General features: G+C 52.6%; 7 protein-coding genes across 7 annotated transcripts; 4 read left to right on the top strand and 3 right to left on the bottom strand.

Moving 5' to 3' along the window:
- Nucleotides 1-70: 70 nt before the first annotated feature.
- J4E85_001605 (uncharacterized protein) lies at nucleotides 71-1177 on the bottom strand (the record flags this gene model as incomplete). The annotated part of the gene is made up of 1 exon (XM_051465890.1): nucleotides 71-1177. One exon carries the CDS (start codon nucleotides 1175-1177, stop codon nucleotides 71-73), a length of 1107 nt encoding a protein of 368 aa, XP_051330447.1.
- A 100-nt stretch (nucleotides 1178-1277) lies between these two features.
- J4E85_001604 (uncharacterized protein) lies at nucleotides 1278-3455 on the top strand (the record flags this gene model as incomplete). Its single annotated transcript, XM_051465889.1, has 3 exons — nucleotides 1278-1290; nucleotides 1348-1387; nucleotides 1436-3455. The coding sequence occupies 3 exons, from the start codon at nucleotides 1278-1280 to the stop codon at nucleotides 3453-3455; spliced, it is 2073 nt and encodes a 690-aa protein (XP_051330446.1).
- Nucleotides 3456-4238: 783 nt separating this feature from the next.
- Nucleotides 4239-5750, top strand: J4E85_001603 (uncharacterized protein; the record flags this gene model as incomplete). The annotated part of the gene is made up of 1 exon (XM_051465888.1): nucleotides 4239-5750. The coding sequence occupies one exon, from the start codon at nucleotides 4239-4241 to the stop codon at nucleotides 5748-5750; it is 1512 nt and encodes a 503-aa protein (XP_051330445.1).
- Nucleotides 5751-6936: 1186 nt separating this feature from the next.
- Nucleotides 6937-8064, bottom strand: J4E85_001602 (uncharacterized protein; the record flags this gene model as incomplete). Its single annotated transcript, XM_051465887.1, has 4 exons — nucleotides 6937-7259; nucleotides 7319-7787; nucleotides 7844-7881; nucleotides 7947-8064. 4 exons carry the CDS (start codon nucleotides 8062-8064, stop codon nucleotides 6937-6939), a joined length of 948 nt encoding a protein of 315 aa, XP_051330444.1.
- Nucleotides 8065-10103: 2039 nt separating this feature from the next.
- Nucleotides 10104-10895, top strand: J4E85_001601 (uncharacterized protein; the record flags this gene model as incomplete). The annotated part of the gene is made up of 2 exons (XM_051465886.1): nucleotides 10104-10219; nucleotides 10271-10895. The coding sequence occupies 2 exons, from the start codon at nucleotides 10104-10106 to the stop codon at nucleotides 10893-10895; spliced, it is 741 nt and encodes a 246-aa protein (XP_051330443.1).
- A 609-nt stretch (nucleotides 10896-11504) lies between these two features.
- J4E85_001600 (uncharacterized protein) lies at nucleotides 11505-15120 on the bottom strand (the record flags this gene model as incomplete). Its single annotated transcript, XM_051465885.1, has 2 exons — nucleotides 11505-14627; nucleotides 14677-15120. 2 exons carry the CDS (start codon nucleotides 15118-15120, stop codon nucleotides 11505-11507), a joined length of 3567 nt encoding a protein of 1188 aa, XP_051330442.1.
- A 607-nt stretch (nucleotides 15121-15727) lies between these two features.
- J4E85_001599 (uncharacterized protein) lies at nucleotides 15728-20791 on the top strand (the record flags this gene model as incomplete). Its single annotated transcript, XM_051465884.1, has 3 exons — nucleotides 15728-15779; nucleotides 15827-17313; nucleotides 17771-20791. The coding sequence occupies 3 exons, from the start codon at nucleotides 15728-15730 to the stop codon at nucleotides 20789-20791; spliced, it is 4560 nt and encodes a 1519-aa protein (XP_051330441.1).

Genomic DNA, 20791 nt, shown 5'->3' with positions numbered 1-20791 from the left:
GTTATCTCATCCAATGAATTGATCGTACACGTCATCGAAACAAAATCTACTTACACCTCTCAAGCAGTGGTCACCATCCCCACAACGTCTTGATTGTGTCGCCAATTGTTGCTTGGCCAGCTTCCTTCCTCTTCATACGAGCTACCCGCTCTTCGATAAATGTCTGTTCCAGCTGCTTTGCCACACCAGTTTGCGCCCTAATCTCACCAACTATAGCCATCCTCTCGATCTCGCGCTCTTCGGGCGACAGGCTCTCTAGCTTCTTTTGGTACTCTTCCCGTACTTCCGGCTTGATCTGCTTCCACACATCGGTATCGTCCATGCTGCTACTCGATTTGCCAATCTCAGCTATCGGCACAGCTGATTTCCCTGACGATGATACGCCGCTCATGGCTTCCGCGACATTCCGTTTCGACAATATGCTTTCGAATTTGGGCACTGGCCGTCCCTCTACCTTGGCCTTCTCCATTTCCTCCTCCTGTTGTATCATGCGCTGGTAGAGTTTATCTGCGTGCATTTGTATCCGCTCGTCTTCCTCCGGAGACCGCTCGTCCATGGTCATGTATCCCAATGCCTTCAAGAACTTTGACTGTATGTCGTAACAGCGGTTGAACTTGCGTGACTCGCCGATGCACATGGTTCCTGCCGACCACCATGATTTGGGATTTTGGAAACACTCGAATTGGTTCATGTATTCCAGTGCACAGTTCTCCATGGCGACTCGTCCGATCGAGGCTTTGCGATCGTTGTAGGCGTCTACGAGGTCTCGTAACTTGTCTTGTTCCGACTTTCCGCGGTTGTTGACGACGTCCTGTGGGGTGTAGGTCTTCCAGAGGTCGGCGTATCGGCCATCTTGGAATTGCGATTGCGGTGGCACATATGGCTTCTCGGGATCGGTCTGTGTTTGCGCTTGCGCTTGTGTGGGTGTTGGCGATTCGGCGGGCTTTTCTTTGGGAGCGGAGGGTAATGAAGGTTTCGGGCCAGTGGGCGCCTCTTTTTTGAGGAAGTCGCGGAGAGATGGATCGAGTTGGTCTTGCCCGCCTGAGCTATTCCCGCTTCCCCAGAGCCAGCCCATAGTTGCGTCGGCGTATAGATTCGTATTCGTGAGGTGAGCAGGTGAAAGTTCCCAAGTTGCGGGGACAGTGAACATGGGTCGGGGGTCCGAGCACCCGAGCATGTCTTAGCGCGTTGGCCTCAGATGCGCCCGGGCATAACAACGACTCGATTACGCGACGGCGACGACATCAACTCGAGGAATTGTTACGACACACATTGTTATGGCGCCAGTCGGTATGTTCGTTCTGTTCAAGGATTCATAATCCGAATTTCATACTCACAAGTCTCTAGATCGCCGCGAACATCGACAACAGCGCGTGCGCGGTGCTGGGTAAGACACTCGAGAACTCCTGAGACATGCAAACGCTGACTACGACAGGCCTTCATCTGTGCAGGCGTCTTTCGGCTTCAACTTCGGCGCTCTCAGTTCGCAACCGACCAAACAACCCTCTCTCCCACCCCAGCAATCACCGCGACGAACACCAGCCCAGAAGACACCCAGGAGCGCGAATGGCTCGGCACAACGGCAGAGAAGCGCGTCGATTCAGCGCAGCACTGCATCAAAGCCGAAAGCTACACCAAAAGAAAACACGGTGACCCCTCAGTTGGGCAAGAGGAAGCGGGGTTCACCAAATGCGCAATCAGGCGCAGACGACGCGGCAGAGGATGAGCTAAGCCCTGACCGTGAGGACGCTGTGCGCTCCATCGAACAAAGCAGGAGGGTCGTTGGGACGGTTCTACCCATACGCGAAGAACAAGACAGCGTACCAGACGAGCTATCCATATTGGAAGAGGGCGCCAGTACTGCACGCGAGACGGTCTTCGCCAAGTCTACCGTCATCAAACGAACGCCTCCACAAGCATCGTCACAAACACGCGCAACCCCTGTCAGTGCCCGACAAAAGACGCCTGCCACCGAGGGTGTTGAGCAAGCGTCAGCTGTATCGCGGCGGTCGACACTACGGCGATCGCGTTCTACGGATCGTGGCCCGGCTACACCCAGCGTACTTCCAAACGGGCAACCCAGAACTTCTTCCGCTTCACAACTCGGCGCTATTCTCGAGACACCAGCCGCAGCTTCAGTGGACGAAGAGAGCGAAGATGAGCTATCGCCGCAGCTCAATGGATCTACACCGCGGGTGGTTGGAAGCGAACCACGGCCGCAGCGAACCGCTGAAGAAGATGTTGAAATGGACGCAGACGAGCTCTCCTCACTCGGCCAACCAACACCAATCCAGCAAACGCCGGTAGCGAATGGTGCGACACCACAACAATTGAGAGAGCAACAGTCTGAAGAACAAGCCACTCCGCCGCAGCCAGCCAAACGGGGAAGACCGCGCCGGGTAGTGGAGGAACCCAAGGAGGTTGAGGTCCCCGCAACCACGGCGACGAAGCCTGCCAAGCGCGGCAGACCCAGAAAAGAAGTCGCAGTCCAGGAAAGCGAAGTTCAAGCAGCGCCAGCTGTACGCGAGCCAGAAGTGACAAACAGCGAGCGGCCAACACCGGAAGAAGTGGACGAGGTTCTTGACGATGTCTCCCCTGACCATGAACAACCATCTATACACTCCCCCAAACCTACACCACGGAATCAGGACGCTGTCGAAATTTCCAGTGCGGATGAAGAATCGGACGTGTACGAAGAGCCGGAGCCCGAAGAGGCAGAACTCACTCCACGACCCAGAACGAGAAACCCGTCTCCCAAGCAGACACAACGCGCTAAACCTACATCAGAGAAACCGCCGCGGAAGCGTCAGAAATTCTTAGGGCCCAAGCATACAATCTCTGTCATGCGCATCAAGGGCTCTGCCGTCCGAGGTATCACTGTCGCAGACACCACGCGTACCATCTTAGAAGAAACCATCGACCACCGCTTGAGCCGCGTGGCCGAAAAGCTACAAGCCTCACAAGACTCCACCCGTCGCAAGGAATTTCGAAGTGAGATCAATCTCTCGCTCTCTTTCAAGGAGAGCCTTAACGAGAAGTTGCTCGACTTGCAGGACGCGAACGATCTCCTGAGCACCAACTTTAAGAAGATCAAGTTGTTCAAACGTGACAATGCTGAGCTACGTAGGGAAATTCTCAGTCTCCAGGACAGCAGACAAGAGATTGCTATCGAAACAGACAATGCCCAAGCACGATACAACGCCGAGAAGGCCGAGGTAGATGCCAGAAATACCCTTAGCGATGACATGTTCGAGATTGAGGCTGCAATAAAGAACGGTCGGAAAAAGGCACGCAAAGAAGGGAGGGAAGAGGAGGGACCCAATATCCCCCTTCCTATGCTGCTCCAAATGGTCGGCAATGACGTCACTTCTCGAAGTGGCGGCCTTCTGGCCAATGTGAAGGGCTTTAACGGGCTCTTGGAAAGAGCTGCAGGCTTTCTAGAGGGAAGAGCCTGATTGCACAGCGAATGGCTGGATGAAGTTTCTTGTGTGTACTTTCGGAAAGATACCCGGCATTATCGCCACCTTCGATATGATATTTACCATTCTCATATTCTGCACCCTTTCAATCTCCTAATGTCTGCGGACGCACAACAGCATCTGAAAAGCTGATCATGATGTCTCATATACGATCGGGTGTTATTTGGCAAGAACACCTGGGGTAGTCGCGTGTCGTCTAACATCGGTCAAGCGACTAGTCTGCATATGCCAAGAGGCGCCCGCTTTCATGCGCGGTTACGCAAAGGTGCATCACCTAAATGATATTGGCGTGCTGGAACTTGCCTGTGCGCATCACAGGGTCCATGAGCTACGGCCTTAACTCCCCAGCCTGCCGGTTTGCTCTCGCCTGACAGTTCTACCAAACCTTTGTCAGTTCGCTGAGCCATTGTTGCCAATACCGGCGCTCTTGCCTTTCCAGAAACCAAAAGCCAGGCAACTCAACCGACGTAATCACAATCCTTCGTCCTGTATCTATCAGGGAACTCTTTACCAGAAAAAGCAAACATTTATGAAATTACGTGGTTGAACGTGCGCTTCGTTCTAATCAGGACCCTGTTACATTGCAAAACGGGAACCGGCGGGAATACGTTACACGACAAACTAGCTTGAACCAAACCTGGAACTATCACCAGATATCTGACACAGTTTCTTTCACTACTCCCACAGCAGCTCACCAGATCAACACACCGCTCCATTGAGGTCTAGGTGGTTGTTCGTCACGGTTCACTTACCAAAACTATGACTCGCGGAAGCATCACCTGCGACACTAGTGTCCCAAAAACACCGACGACGGAGCCAGCACCGTCCACGCTGACAACAACCTCGGCCGATTTCAAGACCCCTAAACCTCCTCTTACCTCGCAGACAACTAAATCTCCACGCAGCCCATCAAGCAAATTCTCGTTTCAGGAGCAGCGGCGAAAATCGTTCTTGGAACATCTGAAACGATGGCACTTGAGCCACGAATCGAGTAATTTCTTTCAAGGAAAACTCAGCCTACTACCGTCTGAGCCTGAATACAACGAAAACCTCGAATTGGGTAGAAGTGTAACTTGTATTTTGACAGACTCGAGTTTTACGGACTATAGGAAGACGGTTGCTATTAAGCTTTTTGGACCGCAGAAGGACAGCGTAAACGGCAAGATAAGAGAATTGGGACGGGATATCAAGAGCAGGAGCATGGCTTTACTCAGCAGCGAGATGAAGCTCGCGGAGGACAAGAAAGAGGAGGCATGGCCATCACCAGAAGCCATATCCGGCTCTTCAAACAGCTACTACAACCTCGTCATCCGCTTCGGCTCAGGATGGCTCTCTGCACGCGACTACTTCAATAGACTCTACTTTCGGCACCTCGCTGCCCGCTTGCCAGGCCGGAGTAGCCACTGCGTCGCCAACACAGCCGACTACGTCTTCCGCGTCCGCTCCCAAGCACTTGGCCCACCGCCCTCGAAACGAGACACAGTACCCATCCAGCCCCTCTTCCACCAATTCCAACGCCTACCCACCGAACTCCAAGAAATGATCCTCATGACCGCCGCCGGACTGACCCGGGACTACGACCTCACCAACGACGCGCGCAGGAACTGTGCCAGAGCATCCGAAAGAGCCATCAGTTTATCAACCTTACTACGCATCTCACGCGGCATCCACGACACAATGCGCCCATACATAATGCGCAGCACGACTTTCCATTTCGGCCTCAGCGGAACGACAAACTTCCTCTGGCAATGCGGCCCGACTTATCGTCCCCACATTAAACGCTTGGCCTTCCATTTCGGGAAGAACGCTCTTCTGCATTGCGTGCGCTGGTTAGCCTCCGATGCGATTTTCGAATTTCTAGAGCCGCCGCAGCCGAATGGCGGGACTGGGTTACCGCTGTTTTGGCGCTGTCAGTTGAGAGCTCTTGCCAAGGAATTGCATTTGCGGGAACTTGTTATTGATATTGAGGGGATTCCGAAGGCGGATGTTGCTATGGTGGTTAGGGTTATGAAAGATGCGTTTGGGGGTGTGGAGAGGGTGAAGTTTGTGGAGGGTTCGCCGCCGGGGAAGACGGAGGTTGTGGATATGAGGGATGAACGGTTAGCGGGCATCGGCAAGGAGACTTGGAGGGAGCTGGTCAAGGGGTATATTGGAAGGTATGAGCGCCAGATTGGGTGGCATAATTGGCATTTCAAGATGGATTTGGTAGGATTGAAGGAGCATGAGGTGGATGCTTTGATGGATAAGGAGAGTGAGTTTTTCGATAGTTGATAGACGATGAATGCATGGTGATGGTGTTAACTGTGTGTTCTAGGGTTTGATAGAAAGTAGGAATAAACATCAGACAAGTTCAAAGTAAGCTGAATCAACTGGAAAGATATGGCCCTGTGATCTGTTCATAGCATGTGAATGTACGAAACGTGATGTCGAGCAGGTGATAATATACGGACACGAAGGAAACATCAGGTCTATCGGGGTCGAGATCTAGATCGTCGGAGAACATCTCCAGAGACTTGTTGAAGCAAACAATAACCTATCCGGAGGTTTGCTAAACGGATGCGAGTTGGATGAGGGAGGCGGTCGCGACGTTCAATGCAGTAAGGATTGCCCTGTTGTCGACGCGGGAATAAGGATTCGCTCTTGGACGATTCCCCGATTCAAAGTCGCCTCATTTCATAGTTTCCTTTTTCCAAAAAAGACATCCGTTAGTGAGTTGTATCAGAAGGATGCTGTTCATACCAATGTTTCTTTGTTTCGGCAGTTAACAGCCAAGGGTTCGTGCACCTGGATGCGCAAATAGTTCCATCAGCAACTCCTTCGTGAAGTTCATAGGGCTACGGTACGCGTAATGGCTCCGACCTTTAAGGTTTCGTCGACACCCAGGCTGCCCAGGTGTGCCCAACATGACCAACTGTCAGACCTCATTACCGACCCTCCGATGTTTCTCGAGTTCGTGAGGCGAGCAAATGACCGCTGCGAGCAACTAGCGCAACGGGACCCTGCACGGAAGCAGCGGCAGGCGGAAGGGGAACAACTCTAAATTTCTAGTTCCCGGAATCCTCTTCTTTTGTCTCGACATCAAAATTTCCCAAGATACGCGTCTGCATAATGAACTTTCGGCGTGCTGGTCCATGTTCGTGATGGGTGGTTGACATTTCTCTAGCTGCTGAGACGATCACACGGGGAAGGACACGACTTTTGAAATTTCGTCCTGACACTGTGTAGTACGATGCAGCCACAATTCTTCTGCGCGACATTAACCGCCATTCGTCCCATCGCAAAGCCATGGAACTCATGCAGCAAGAACTCATGAACGGCAAAATACGACCTCGCCACTTGCGAGATTGGTTGGCAAGATTGCAAAACACAAATTTTTATTTCTAACGAGCGAAATCGAGTATATACTCCGCAGGTGTATGTGAACCTCGTCTCACGAGATTGTATAGGTGGCTGTCATCTAGAATCCCCACTTGGAGATCTTCTTGTAAGACTTGTGCTTGACACTGGCGGTACGCTTCGCAACGCTCATGCGCTTCACCACAGCCTTCTCGTCCTCGTCCAGCTCCACGCATCCATCAACGTCTTGCGAGGAGCAGAGTGGGGTGAGAGTCTTGGAACCCATGTCGCAGAAGTTGCCATGGATATCAACAAAGTCTGGTCCTAAAGACGTGGCAGAATCGCAAAGTCCCTTCGCCGAGTGGCTTGCAATGTGGGAAACGACAAGTGCTTCGGTCATCCACTGTGATCGCTCTGGGGTGCTTCGTTTGGCACCAGGTTTACCTGAGTTTGGACGTTAGATAGACGTTCTAGTACGGCAAGTATAAAGGGTGATAGCTTACCGGCGAGAGGCCCATTGTCTTCCCCAAAGATTGTGTAGTCGCATGCTGCGTTGGCATCCGCGGTTTGGTTCACGTTCTCGCCGTACGCTGTGACATCGAACTTCAGAGCAGCACTTGGAATGTCGTTGGTATGATCAGCATCTAGCCAGGTACATTTGGGGACGTAGTCTTTGCCGTTTTCTTGTTTCCCCGCTACCTCGATTTGTTCATACCAGGTCTGGCCACATCCTGCTCCAATATCGCCAGTCCATGCACCGGGGAACGTGCCATCGCGTTGGTTCACAGTGATCCAAGCGATGCAGGTTGCGTCGTTGTTGTTTGAGACGCTGACGTAGACAGCTCGTTGGCCCGGGACACCCGCATCTATTATGACGTCGCAGATTCCACCGTTACCAATGTCACAGCCGTCAGCCTGGCCCTGGTATCCGTTCGCTTGGGAGTAGGAATAGACTTTGTTGATGGATCCAGACTATCATTTTATTAGCATGCGCTTCCAAACGTTCCATACTAGGTTATAGTACTCACAAGACTGTCACCGTCGTTGCCTAGATCGGGCAAACCGGCTATAAGCGTGAAGAATGTATTAGTGGTGATATTGGAGAAGAATGTTTGCATTGAGATGCTGTACCTTTGATCCTGATAGATGCACCATCTGCTGGGCTATCTTGGACAAGGTCCTGGAAGAATCCAGTCGTAGTCAGTGCATCACTGAAGAGACCGAAGACAGTAAGGAGTTGAGTCCCCATGTTGATATTTGCAGACAGACGTGTTCTCGTGGAATGGAGAGTTCGGTGTGCTTGATGACATTTGACCTTGAACTAACACGCCTTTATATCTACATAGTCTCGCTGGAGTGCTCCTTGTTATCCGTGAAACGAGGAATGATCCCTACTTCAGCCCGGCAAATCGGCATGCTGTCGTATGATGTCTTGAACAAGGCAGCAAATCGGGACATTTTGAGCAGCGTATGTTCGGCCCCCAAATGTTGGCAATGATTTACCCACATCGAGGGAACTTCAATTTTCCGCCCCGTATCAGCATTGGCGAGTGCTGAACTGACTACTTACGAAGTTAATGACGTCTAACCTGCTGTAGTTCCACTGTATATGCGATCCTTTTAAGACGCTGGTCAATAAAGATGTCTTGACCTGCCTGAAAGACGACTCGAAAGGATGTCGTTTACACGGCTACACGGCCTTGTGATGGCTGCGAAATTGTTAGAAAGTGGGGACTGAGGTTGCATTGCCAAGTCCGCGGTGATGGTTATAATCCACCTCGCCTGACGACACAACGTCCAGCAACACCCATCTCATCGATTCCACTTCGTCTCTCCAAACAGGTCCAACCACTTCCGAACGCAAAACTGCACCATGAAGTTCTCCATCGCTTTGATCACTACTCTTCTTACGAGTGCTCTCGCGCTTCCGAACAAACGACAGAACGATATCCCCTCTTGCGAGGACGGTGATACTGGTGACACTAATGGCGGACCATACCAAACCGGTGAGTAACAGCAATCGAATCGTTGATTCCTCAAGCAACAGAAGTTGACTCTATGCGTCTTAGGGACACAATGCGAGGACGATTGCTACATGACTGAACAAGCCGGAGACAGGGTCGGCCAGATCTGCAAAGGGTATTGCCAGGCAACCCCGCTCTGGACTGGAGGCAACGTTTACACCTGCAACCAGAGTAACTGAAGGAGCATATCGAAACCTTGCACAGGCAAGCTTGTGGCAGCTCCATCCCGGCAAGGAACTGCCTAAGTATTTGCACATAGAATCTTGAAAGAATGGCTCCGTCCTTAGTCTTGCGTAGCTAAGTGTCCTTCATGTGTGGATCTGTCGTGGTGCTACATCGAGATCTCGTCTCTACAATCTTCACTGTGTGATGTCCCATCTCTTTATTAGCCGCAACATCCTTAGGCTTAATCGGCAGTCCGGCCTAATGCCCAAGACTTTTTGACAAACCAAACCGCGCAGAGGTGATGTGGTGTAACCACAGGAACTCAGTGAAAAACGGTTAGCCTGCATGCTCACCTGGGCAACACCTAGGTACTGAGGTTAGTACGGGCCGAAATAGACGCAGCCCTGGAGTAGTAACCACAAGAAGCGCCCGGCAGAAGATAAGTACTGGGTCTGTAGTTCAGTTGGAGTGAGGACGTTGAATCAAAGTATTGTTGCTTGATGGTAGTCAATCCTAGCGACCCGCTTGGCTAGGTAGCCAAGCGGGCACGTGGGGTAAATAAGCCCCCCGGCACGCCCTGTCCGGGGTCTCGGCAAACAAACACCAAATACAGGACAATGCTTAGCAGCCAAGCCAACTGTGCCACTGAACCCCGCCCCAACGTCGTAGTGCTAGGTAAAGTTATGTGCGCTGTTATGATCCAGCAATACGGATAAAGCGGACACAAATCATTTGTCAGGCCAGGGGAAGGAAATGACAACGGTGTGATGAGAGCTGATCATCCTACGAGTTGCGATCGGAGGGACGAACAACGTTCCGTTCAATCCGAATAGCCGGTGGAGATGGCCCGAACAACGAATCCCTCAGATGGTATAAGCCGCCATGTGACACATGACGAAATGTCCACTGAGTATGCCTTACTCTTGGCAAGAAGCGGATGGCCTTATTATGCAGCGCCGTCTTGAGATGGAGCACAAACACACTGACAAGCCACCACGCTCGCGTCTACTGAGACCGATTTCACACAGAACCTCGTCCTGGATCGAGGAAATCCATCGCTTTTGAGCGTCTCCCTGAACCTTTTGCTCCACTAGTTCCAATGCAGCTCCTCCAGATCATCAACAGATCGGCGTTTCTAGCCTTGCTCTCTTCTCCATTGTACGCACATGCGCAAAGATCCCAGAACGCAGATGGGGAAGAATTAAGCCCATACAAGTTTGTGCCCTCTCGTATGTATCGATGTAATTCCAACTGACCCTTTAACAGTCGAAACCTGACGCTGCGTTTCTTCAAAGATGGCCACGACGACACCTGCGACTACTACAACTCCCGCGACGCCTTGACCTTCACTACGGATAGCATTCCCGTTGTACAACACTGTTTCAGCCTTGCAGATCTCTTTGGTGGAAACGCCACGCAAGGCTTTGTGAACCAGACATCAAACCTTGGGTACATCCCATTTGGTGAAGCGAATGCGGGTATATACTGGACGATTCTCAACGCCGAAAAGTACGACAGATCAGCCAACTACTCTCGCGTTCTGTACCGCTATCATGTAGCGAACCCAGCGGACGACAGATACGAGCAGGGTCATCTCACGAGTGTCTGGGTCACTATCAATGGAGGAGAGGACTGCTCTGAAGGCGATCCTAACGATGACGAAAACTTGCTGGATTGGTTTGGGTACAACTGTTGGGGTGCTGATGAGGGTAACTGTGGTAATACACCTTACCCCATAAATAGCTTCAATATCTACCCTGGCGATGCGGACAATGATCGCAGCTGCTGGCTGCATTCGGAACTGGGCGCTGCTGTGCATGGATTCTCGTCTTCTCGGGCGATAATGGGAGCTTTTGCGAGTGTATCTCTAGCTGTCTGGCTGGCCTTGTAGGGTATATGGATGTTGACAGGAAAATTTGTATACCTAGACATGATACCAAACAAACCTCTTATGACTGTCTTCAAAACGGCGCCTCGAATCTTCGATCTCGTCCGCCCAAGGAATCTCCTGCGGCATTCCACACGCGTGACCGCCAACGTATTGATTCTGTAAGCAATCTTCATAGCTTGTCTAGCATCCCTATCCCCATCAATCGGCAGATTACCAGCCACGTAGTAACCGAACTAACTCACCGGGCACACATGGTATCGACAAACTTAACCTCAGGCGCAAAACAAAGGAATTAGGGCAGAAAGTGAGTACACGGCATAGTAACTGTGTCACGAACAGGGCCGGAGTGTTTTTACCCGCGCGGATTCAAAGATTCGGTCAAAATGTTGCGGAGTGACCAGGAACCGTGATGAAGGTAAGAAGTTTGCAATGTCATTACGCCTATGTATGCCCAGCCTTTTGAACCCAGTGTCCAAACGCCAGCAGAAGAAGAAAAACAAGTAGACAAGACAGATATACCGCTGCCCATATCAAACGCCGTGACTATGCAAAGAAGGTCCAACTCGGGGGTAAAACGCCATAACTATACACCAGCACAATCCCACCAAACTACCCACTCCCATGACTTCTCAACTTTCGCCCAGCCGCAAGACCCGGACCAACGCTATTACCGAAATTCGTAATATTCTCCCTATCCCCACGATCGCCAGCGACACCAACCGTCTTCCTCGTCATCTTCTTCATCGGAAGCTTACTTGTATCATCGCCATTCGTTCGCGCCTTCTTATTCGGAGGGCCGCCGTTCAGCGAATCGCAAGAAGACTGGGATGCGAGATGGGGAAGTGGCTGGGTATGAGCTTCCTGCGCCACCACGTTAACATCTAGCTCCCGTAGGGAAGAAGGGTTGCCTGTGGGGAGGTGCGAGATGGTGTGGGCGTGCGCACTGATGGAGTGCGAGAAAATGGGCTTCTTGCTCGTGTCGGCGAATATGTCGGTTGGAGAAGAGAGGTTGAGCGTTCCTGTGGCGTCGTCGAAGATGGGTTGTTTCGAAGGGCTACGTGTGGTGGTGTCGACGGGTGCGGGGCGGTCTCGAAGACGAGAGAGGATGTTCTCGTGTGCTTCGGTGCGTGGAAGAGTGGAGGGAATAGTGTAGGAGACGCGCTGGGGTGTTTCGCCGGTGGGGTTGTATTCGATCAGGTTCTGGGACCCGACGACTTCGCGGAGCTCGTGTAGTGGTGCACGAATGTCCGCATCTGCAGCAAGCGCTGGTAAAGTTTCCTTCAGTGTGCTTGCTTGTGCTGACATGTCCGATTCAAGAGACTGAACGCGATCGAACGAAGTGGATAGATGATCGCCGATGCTAGAGTATGAAGCTGCCACTGTTGACGACAAAGCAGCCAGCGATGCTGTATGGGCGGTGTGGTGGGTGTTGTTCTGTTCGCGGATGCGGGCTACGATGTCATCCAAGGACTGAAGCTGAGTGTCCAGGTGTGCCATCTGAGCCTCAACAGTCTTGACAGTGCTCTCGTGGACGGATGTGGCCGTGTCCTTGATCGAAGTGGAATGCTGGGTCGCGGCTGCGAAGTCTGACTTGATCTTGGTCTTGACGGCATCTCTTGACTTGGACACACCCGCCAGAATGTCTCTCGACTTATCCGACCATGCAATAACGCCATCAGCATAAGCATCTTGCTTCGTCTCGAACGCAGCGTTGGCGGCGTTCATCTCCTCTCGTACAGCCGAAAGCTTCTCTTCTAACCTCTTCTCTTGCGCGTCGGCGTTTGCGTTGATGATGGCAGTAAGCTGTGAGAGCAGTTGTTGGCGGTCTTCGGCTGACTTCTGTTTCTCCTCGTTCACGACCTTCTCAAGTTGGCCCTGAGATGTCTTGTTCGCCTCGACCAAGGCCGCGTTGGCCTCTACGACCTGTTGGTGTAGTCGCTCGTTCTCGATTTGCTGGTCGTTCAGATCCTTGACTAGATCGTCAAAGGTGGTCTTGAAGTCTCGGCCGAGCCCCGCATAGGACGCGTGGACTTGCGTGTGGAAGGCGTCGAGTTCCGTGATGATGTTCGCAGAGATTGTCTCCGCCGCTGCTGAGAGCTCATCAAGGCCTGCGCCGATCTTCGTCTTGACGTCTTCTCGAAGAGTCCTGATCTCCTCCAGAACTTCATTCATGTGGTCGCGCGCTTGAGCTGTCTGTCCGTTGACTTCTTGTTCGGAAGTCTGGTATGCCTCCATCTTTTCCTGCAAGAAAGACTGCGAGGCGCCAAGCTGCTCAAGTTCATCTCTGACAAAAGCTTGCATACGTTCCGATATCGCGTTCATCAACTGTTCTTGCTGTTGCTGAAGCTCCTCTATCCGGTCCTCGACCATACGGGTGGTATCGACAACCTGGGTTTGGGAAGAATTCCAATTCCGTCGGTTCTGCGATTGAAGTTCTGACTTCCGTCGAATCTTCGATCGTAAACCGTCGATAGCTGATGTGGTCTTGCCGAGTGTTGAGATCATCTCTTTCCCAACCTCTGCGAGCTCTTGCTCAGTCTTCTGATGCGCCTTTCGCAATTCCGCCTCTTCAGTAAGATTTTGGCGCGTGTGCTCCAGGACAATCTCTGTCTTCTCTAGGATACCCTTGGTGCCGTCCAAAGCTAGTTGAGTTTGTTCGTTGTCTTTCTTCAAGGTCTGGAAGTTTGTCGTAAGTTTGAACAGATCCTCCACCTTGTTGCGCAGGTTGACCTCCATGGTTTCGAGTCGGTCACGTTGCTCCTCGCTAAGGATTCGTCTCGATTCGCTGACTGTTGTGATCTCCTCGTAATTCTCCTGTGTAAGATAGACACCGTTGCGCTGCCGGGTCGCTATTAATTCGCTCTTTAGCTTCTCAATTTCGGCTGTGTACTCCTTGAGCAGGGTCTTCTTGTTGATGGCCTGGTTCATTTGCGGCTTGTTGCGGATATTCTTGGCGCGGAAGGCGTAGTCGAGGGTGGATATCGTCTCTTCGAGGTTGCTCTTCGCTGGCGACAAGGTCGCAATGATGCACGTCTTTGTTCGACCGCCCAACGAGTCTTGCAGCAGGCGGGTGAGTTTTGACTCTCGGTACGGGATATGTGAGCTGCGTTCGACGAGTGCGTTGATAACGCGACCCAGTGTTAGCAAACTCTTGTTGATAAGACCAGCCTCTGCTGCGCGCTTATTCTCAGCACCGCTGCGCTGGATGTTCTCACTACCCGCAAGATCGACGAGGTTGAGCTTTCCGGCGCTCAGGTATTCCTGGCCATCTTCTGTTGTTCGCTTGATATAGACGGTAATAGTGAAGACGGTATGACTTCGCGAACTGAGGTCGTTGCACTTGGTCGCAGCTACTTGTCGCTTGTGGCTTCCATTGCGCAACATTGTGATACCCTCGGCAGCAGTCTTGAGATGGCACTCCTCCATTCCCTGGACCATGGTTGTGGTAGAGCCTTTCTTGCTATTATCGTCGTAGATCTTCAGCTTTGTCGCGTCGTCGGGTGAAAGCAAATCGCGAAGTTCTTCGTTGTAAAGTTCGATGAAGGAGCATTTGACCGAGTTCTCGATTTCGTCGGTCTCGAGACGTTGGAAGAGCGCGTACAGAACGCGTGGAATGATGCCGGCGGCATCTGGAAGAGGGAGGACGTTAGAGATATCACCAGTCATGGTGTATGTCTTTCCTGTGCCGGTTTGACCGTACGCAAAGATTGTGCAGTTGAAGCCGTCTACGACCTAGATAGTTATTAGCAGAGGAGGATGGTTCTCTTCCGTTCCAACTCACTTCGTCCAGAATAGGCGCCACAACTTCGTCGTACATCATGGCCTGATCGGCTGCCGGAGAAAAGACCTTGTCGAACTGATATGTCTTGTTGCTCAGCGCACTCGGGCCCATAGACAGGTCTACAGCAGTGCCCCTGATCCCGTTGGTCGACACGACGACGCCGCTGTTCTCGCGCACTTCGCGGTCATTGCGCCCTCTACACCGGACGACAACGTTGATGTTTGTCTCTTCTCCTCCCTCGCTTTCGAAGTCTATCTTGCGCTTTAAAGGCGATGATCGTGGAGCTCGCGCCGAGGAAGCTACTGATTCGGCTCTCGATGAGCGGCCGTCCATGGCGGGTGTCGCTGAACGGCCACGCGCCAGATGGGGCGGGCGCGTCGTGGGAGGTCGCATGCTCGTGGTATTCCGCTTGACCGGCGGTCCTGGCCGCGGGAGTCCAGACATGGCGGCGTTCGAGAGGTGGTGAAGGCGGATATGCGGGTTAGGGTGACATGCGTCTGGTGTTGCGGAACCTGCACACGTAAACAGTCAGTAAACACGTTCATGCAGGGATCCTGCTTAGCTCAGGGGCACAGACCACCCGCTATCAGCCATCGCGAACACGGCGCGCTACGTCAATGCAGCATGCATGCATGCACATCTCCATCCATATCCCCGTGTAGATATGTCTTCCTGCCTTGATCACTGAGTCGATGCAATACATTCAAATGTTATATCATTAGCTTTATCCCTCGCAAAACGTTGGAGCTCCTAGTCAACCCAACTACCTGCCTGCGCGTCTGCCCCGCCACCCCTCATTCACCGCGATCGTGTTATGGTCGGTACTTCACTGATTAGAACGCTGTCACAACATCGATTATTGTATCGCTTTACACCAGCTTCATTGATATTCATTCTTGTGTTTGGGGCTGCACGGATAGACCCGGCGCCTTGTCCTCGTGGACACAGCACGCGCCTATGAGCTCCTTGCTATCTACGAGCTAGGCAGCACATCAACTGACAGACAAACTGCGACAACTTACTCCACTCATACACTTAACACATACCCACCATGGAAGACGGCATCATGCAGCTACAGCCTGGGCGCAGTGTAGGCTTCATGAGTCCGTTGCGACCGTCTTTCCCAGTTACCAAGCTGACTGAGACACAGCCCTCGGTTGCTCCCTACACGAGGTCTTGACAACGATCAAAGCCGAAGTCAAGGCTTTCCCACGCTTCCAACTCTACCACGACGAACTACGACCCATATCATCACCCGTACAAGTCGTCCTCCCTGACAACGGTCTGCGGCTACAGTTCGACGGTCCCGACCAGCGCCTCCGCCTCATCGAAGTGCTCGATTTCGCAAAGGCCAAGTTGGTATACAAGGACATCGACGTGTACAAGCCTGGTGAGGGAGGCTTCTCTGGTGGCGTATCAGGCCCGAGATTTCGCCATGTCTATGACAAGCTGCTGGGACCGACATATGGCGGAGAGTACATACCCCCGAAGTCCGAAGACCCAAACGCGAGTGGCACATACAATTTATCGTATCCAGGGATAGCGTTCAACTTCCCAGTTCAACACTCCGCCTACTCTCCAAAGAAGGACTTCATCTCGCTTCTGTCATCATCAGCTACTGGGTCTGCAACATCCATGGCGGTTTTCAACGGCGAGTCGTGGCAAAAAGCCCGCGGAACATTGTTCACAGCAATACCGCCGAATCCGAGGTCGTTGGCCCTAGGCAAAGCAAAAGATGGTGGCCCAGACGAGATCGAGACGGTCAAGGTACACGGAGAGGGTAGGATAGAGCTCGTCAGGCGCTCCAGTCCTCCATTCTGGATCATCCTCAGCGAGACAACGCCACAGGATTTGATCATGGAGCTTGGTGCCCCAGACTCCATCTACCGCAAGAACGATCATCGCCTATCAATACACAAGGATCGGAGGACGAGCGACGCGTCAGATCTCTCACCTGGTGGTCTCACTCCAGATGATGACTCAGACCACGGCTCTGTCGTCAGAAGCGACGACGAAGACGCTTGGGAAGATGATGACGAGGCAGCACTAGAAGCTCAGGAGCGAGAAGTCGCAGCGGCTGAGCACTTCTACAACTACTATCACCATGGCTTTGACATTCTCATCTCTCAACCTACGCAGATCTCCCCACCTTCTCCTACTGCGGAGAGACACGAGTCGGAACTACATGCGCAAGGCGAACTCAGCGCGCAACCCCTAAACCACCTTACCGCAATAAAGATCATATTCCACGGTAACGTGCCTGGTTCGTACCCATTTAACCGGCACAGACGAAGCAGATGGACACTCGAGCACGTTCCATCAGCCATGTACCGCGATCCCCTTAGTTCGGAGATGGGCTTTGGAGACATTTCCGGTAGGCTGAAGGAAGTCTTCAAGCCATACTACGACAATGAAGAGCAGGAGAGGTTACAGCAACGCGGCATGGCCCTGAACAGAGGCTGGGGCGACAGCCCTGGTAGTAGCTGCGAACTTCTCGGAGGATGGGAAGAGAGTTCTGGGAAGAAGAGCAAGTTTGCGAATGCTGGTAGTGTCTTGATGGAGGGTGCGGCGGATGTTGGCAATGTTGAGCTATTCGGATTTCCGGGCATGGTGTTTGAGGTGCTGAAGAACGGAGCTGTGAGCTCGTTGACCGTGTATTGATACGATATGAGTGCCGCTGCTAGTGCCTGCAGTTATGGAAGGCGTTGTGGCCGCGCACATGTGGTGAGGGTTTCCAGTAATATAGAGCTAAATGTAGCAACTCATCACATACATTGTTCCCTGAGTTTTATCATTTCGACAGCGGTGTTAATACTTAGCAGAGCATCAATGACGCGACGCTATCTCCGCGTCATCGCCGATGTCGGCCGAACCATCACCGAGCCCATCTATGGATCCAAAAATATTGGAACTCTAACACTTCCCCGCCGATTCGCCCGCCCATGATGCTATTATGCTAACCCCAACACGCATCCTCCGCGCATCATGGTCAAACACCCTCCGACTGCCAAAATCTAGCTTTCCGCCGCGACCATTAGCGTCAACGAACCCAACCTACCTACGACGATGCACCGATGACCTGTATTCGTGGCAGGCGAGCCCCGAACGCGTTGTACGTTATGGACACCTGGAGAAGCGGTTGAATGGACAGAATGGCGAGGCGGAAGGCAATGCGCCAAAAGAGACCTTCACTCTGCATGATGGGCCGCCATACGCCAATGGGCCATTGCACATTGGGCATGCCTTGAATAAGATCACCAAGGACATCATCTGCAGGCACCAGGTCGGGCAAGGGAAAAAGGTGTCATATATACCTGGCTGGGACTGCCATGGTCTACCCATTGAGATCAAGGCTCTCCAGGCGCAAAAGAAGGATGCGGCGCAAGCCGACCCTGTAAGCGTGCGTGACGCTGCGCGCGAACTGGCGACTCGGACGATTGAAGAACAGAAGCGCGGCTTCAAGGAATGGGCTGTCATGGGCGACTGGGACAACGCATATCAGACGATGGAGCGCGGTTTCGAGATCAGACAGCTGGAAGTGTTTAAGAGCATGTTTGAGAAGGGCTTGATTTACAGGCAGTTCAAACCCGTCTACTGGAGCCCGAGTTCGCGAACAGCCCTCGCGGAAGCTGAGTTGGAGTACGATGAGGGTCACAAGAGCTTAGCTGCTTTTGTGCGATACCCAGTACATCTTTCGGAGGCTTTGAAGAACGGGGCTTTGAAGGAGGTAGACCGTGAAGTTAGCGTAGCCATCTGGACGACCACACCCTGGACCCTGCCCGCGAACAAGGCGATCGCGGTTCACAAGGACATGCACTACTGCGTAGTCAAGGATGCTGAGAAGGATGGCGAGCTGATCTTGGTCGCAGCTTCAAGAGTAGCGGAGTACGAGAAGATTCTTGAGCGGAAGCTCGAAGTAGTCCTTGCAGATGTGCGTGGCGCAGATCTAGCCGGTCAAGTTCAGTACGAGAATCCGTTCCAAAAGGCAAATGGACTACAGCCTATAATCCATGCCGACTTCGTCACCGACTCCTCAGGTACTGGACTAGTGCATCTCGCTCCTGGACATGGTATGGATGACTACAACGTATGCATGGCGCTCAATGTTCCAGCTTTTGCTCCCATAGATGATGCTGGTGCTTTCACCAAGGACGCGTTTCCGGAACAGCCCGAGCTGCTGGAAGGTCTACCTGTCGCTGACATCAAGAAGTCGGGTAGCAATGCTGTATGCAACTATCTCCAGACGCTGGACATGCTTCGGGGCAAGCAAAACTACCGCCACAAATATCCCATCGACTGGAGAACGAAGGAACCTGTCATCACGCGCGCTACGGAACAATGGTTCGCCAACGTAGAAGGGATTAAGGACGCGTCGATGAAAGCAATCGCCGACGTCAACTTCATGCCTGAAACTGGCAGAAGTCGTCTAGAGAGCTTCATCCAGGGACGCAGCCAATGGTGTATCTCGCGCCAGCGTGCTTGGGGTGTTCCTATCCCAGCTCTGTACAAATTCGAGGGTGATGCACTGAAAGCCACCATGGACTCTGAAACCATCGATCATATCATTGAGGTGATCAAAGAACGTGGTATCAACGCTTGGTGGACTGATGCGCAGGACGATCCAGCCTGGAAGCCGAAGCATCTCACCGGAACATACGTACGCGGTAGAGATACCATGGACGTCTGGTTCGATAGTGGCACCAGTTGGAAGCTCCTTCCGCAGCAAAAAGACAAGCCTGTTGCCGATGTATACCTTGAAGGCACTGACCAACACCGCGGCTGGTTCCAGTCATCACTTCTTACCCACGTCGCAACCCAGCCTTACTCGACAGAGACCGTCAAAGCACCATACAAGACTCTGATCACTCATGGCTTCACACTCGACTCAGACGGCCGCAAAATGAGCAAATCTCTCGGCAACGTCATCTCACCATCTCAAATCATGTCCGGCGAACTCCTCCCACCCGTCAAACGAAAGAAACAGAAAGGCGTCAAGCAAGACCCAGCAACTAAGCACACGCCAACATACGATGCCATGGGCGCCGATGCTCTCCGCCTCTGGGCCGCAAGCAGCGACTATACACGCGATGTCACAATCGGGCAGCCCGTCCTGATGTCCGTAAACCAAGCCCTCCACAAATACCGCGTCACTTTCAAATGGCTGCTAGGCATATTCTCCCTACCATCTTGCCCGCCACCCTTCACCTTCTTCAACGAGCTCACACCCACCATCGCCGAGTTCAGCGAACTCACTGACCGCCTCGCCGTCCATCGGCTGGTGCAGGTCAGCGCAGAAGTACACAACCACTTTGGCAGATACGAGTTCTTCAAAGGTGTGAACGCGATCAACAAGTACATCTCCATGGATTTGAGTGCATTCTATTTTGAAACACTCAAAGATCGCGTGTACACTGGCGATACAAAGGACTGCGAGACACTTCAGCGCGTTTTGGGACTCATTTTCTATGAGCTGTTGCAGATACTTGCTCCAGTCTGTCCGCTGCTTGTTGAAGAAGTATGGGATCATGTTCCTGCAGAACTCAAGGAGAAGAGTGCTCATCCTGCACGCGCGGTTTGGTCGCCTCTTCCCGCGCTCGCGGCGTCCGAATCTGCTAGTCTGGAGGCCATGAGCGAGACAACTAGTACACTAGGTACAGCTATCAAGATCGCACAAGAGCGCCTCCGTGCCGAGAAAAAGATCGGTTCCAGTCTTGAGAGCGCAGCGACGGTTTACCTACCAAAGTCGACCAACCCCGAGAACTTCTACGCGGAACTCTCGGCTTGCATGGAGCCTACATTTCTCGATCTAGCGCAACTCGAAACCCAACTCGCTGGCCTCTTTGTTATCAGCGATCTTCAATTTTGGACACCAACAGGGTCGTTTTTTGCGAACAATGTGTTCACGGCGGAGGATTCTGATACGTTGAAGCAGCGGTCGCAGTGGTGGGAGGAGGAAGCGCTTTCGAGCGACGCGGGATTGTTGGGGAAGGCGAGGGTGCTGGTGCATCCGCCTAGTGGGGAGAAGTGTCCGAGGTGTTGGCGTTTTGTTAAGGAGGAGAAGGAGGAGGTTTGTGGGAGATGTAGGGATGTGGTCTCGCTGCAGGGTGGGGCGTAG

This window comes from Alternaria conjuncta, assembly GCF_024043145.1.
Source record: "Alternaria conjuncta strain BMP 0040 chromosome Unknown scaffold_2, whole genome shotgun sequence".
Classification (NCBI taxonomy): Eukaryota; Fungi; Ascomycota; class Dothideomycetes; order Pleosporales; family Pleosporaceae; genus Alternaria; species Alternaria conjuncta.
This window is presented reverse-complemented; position numbering and strand designations above follow the sequence as displayed.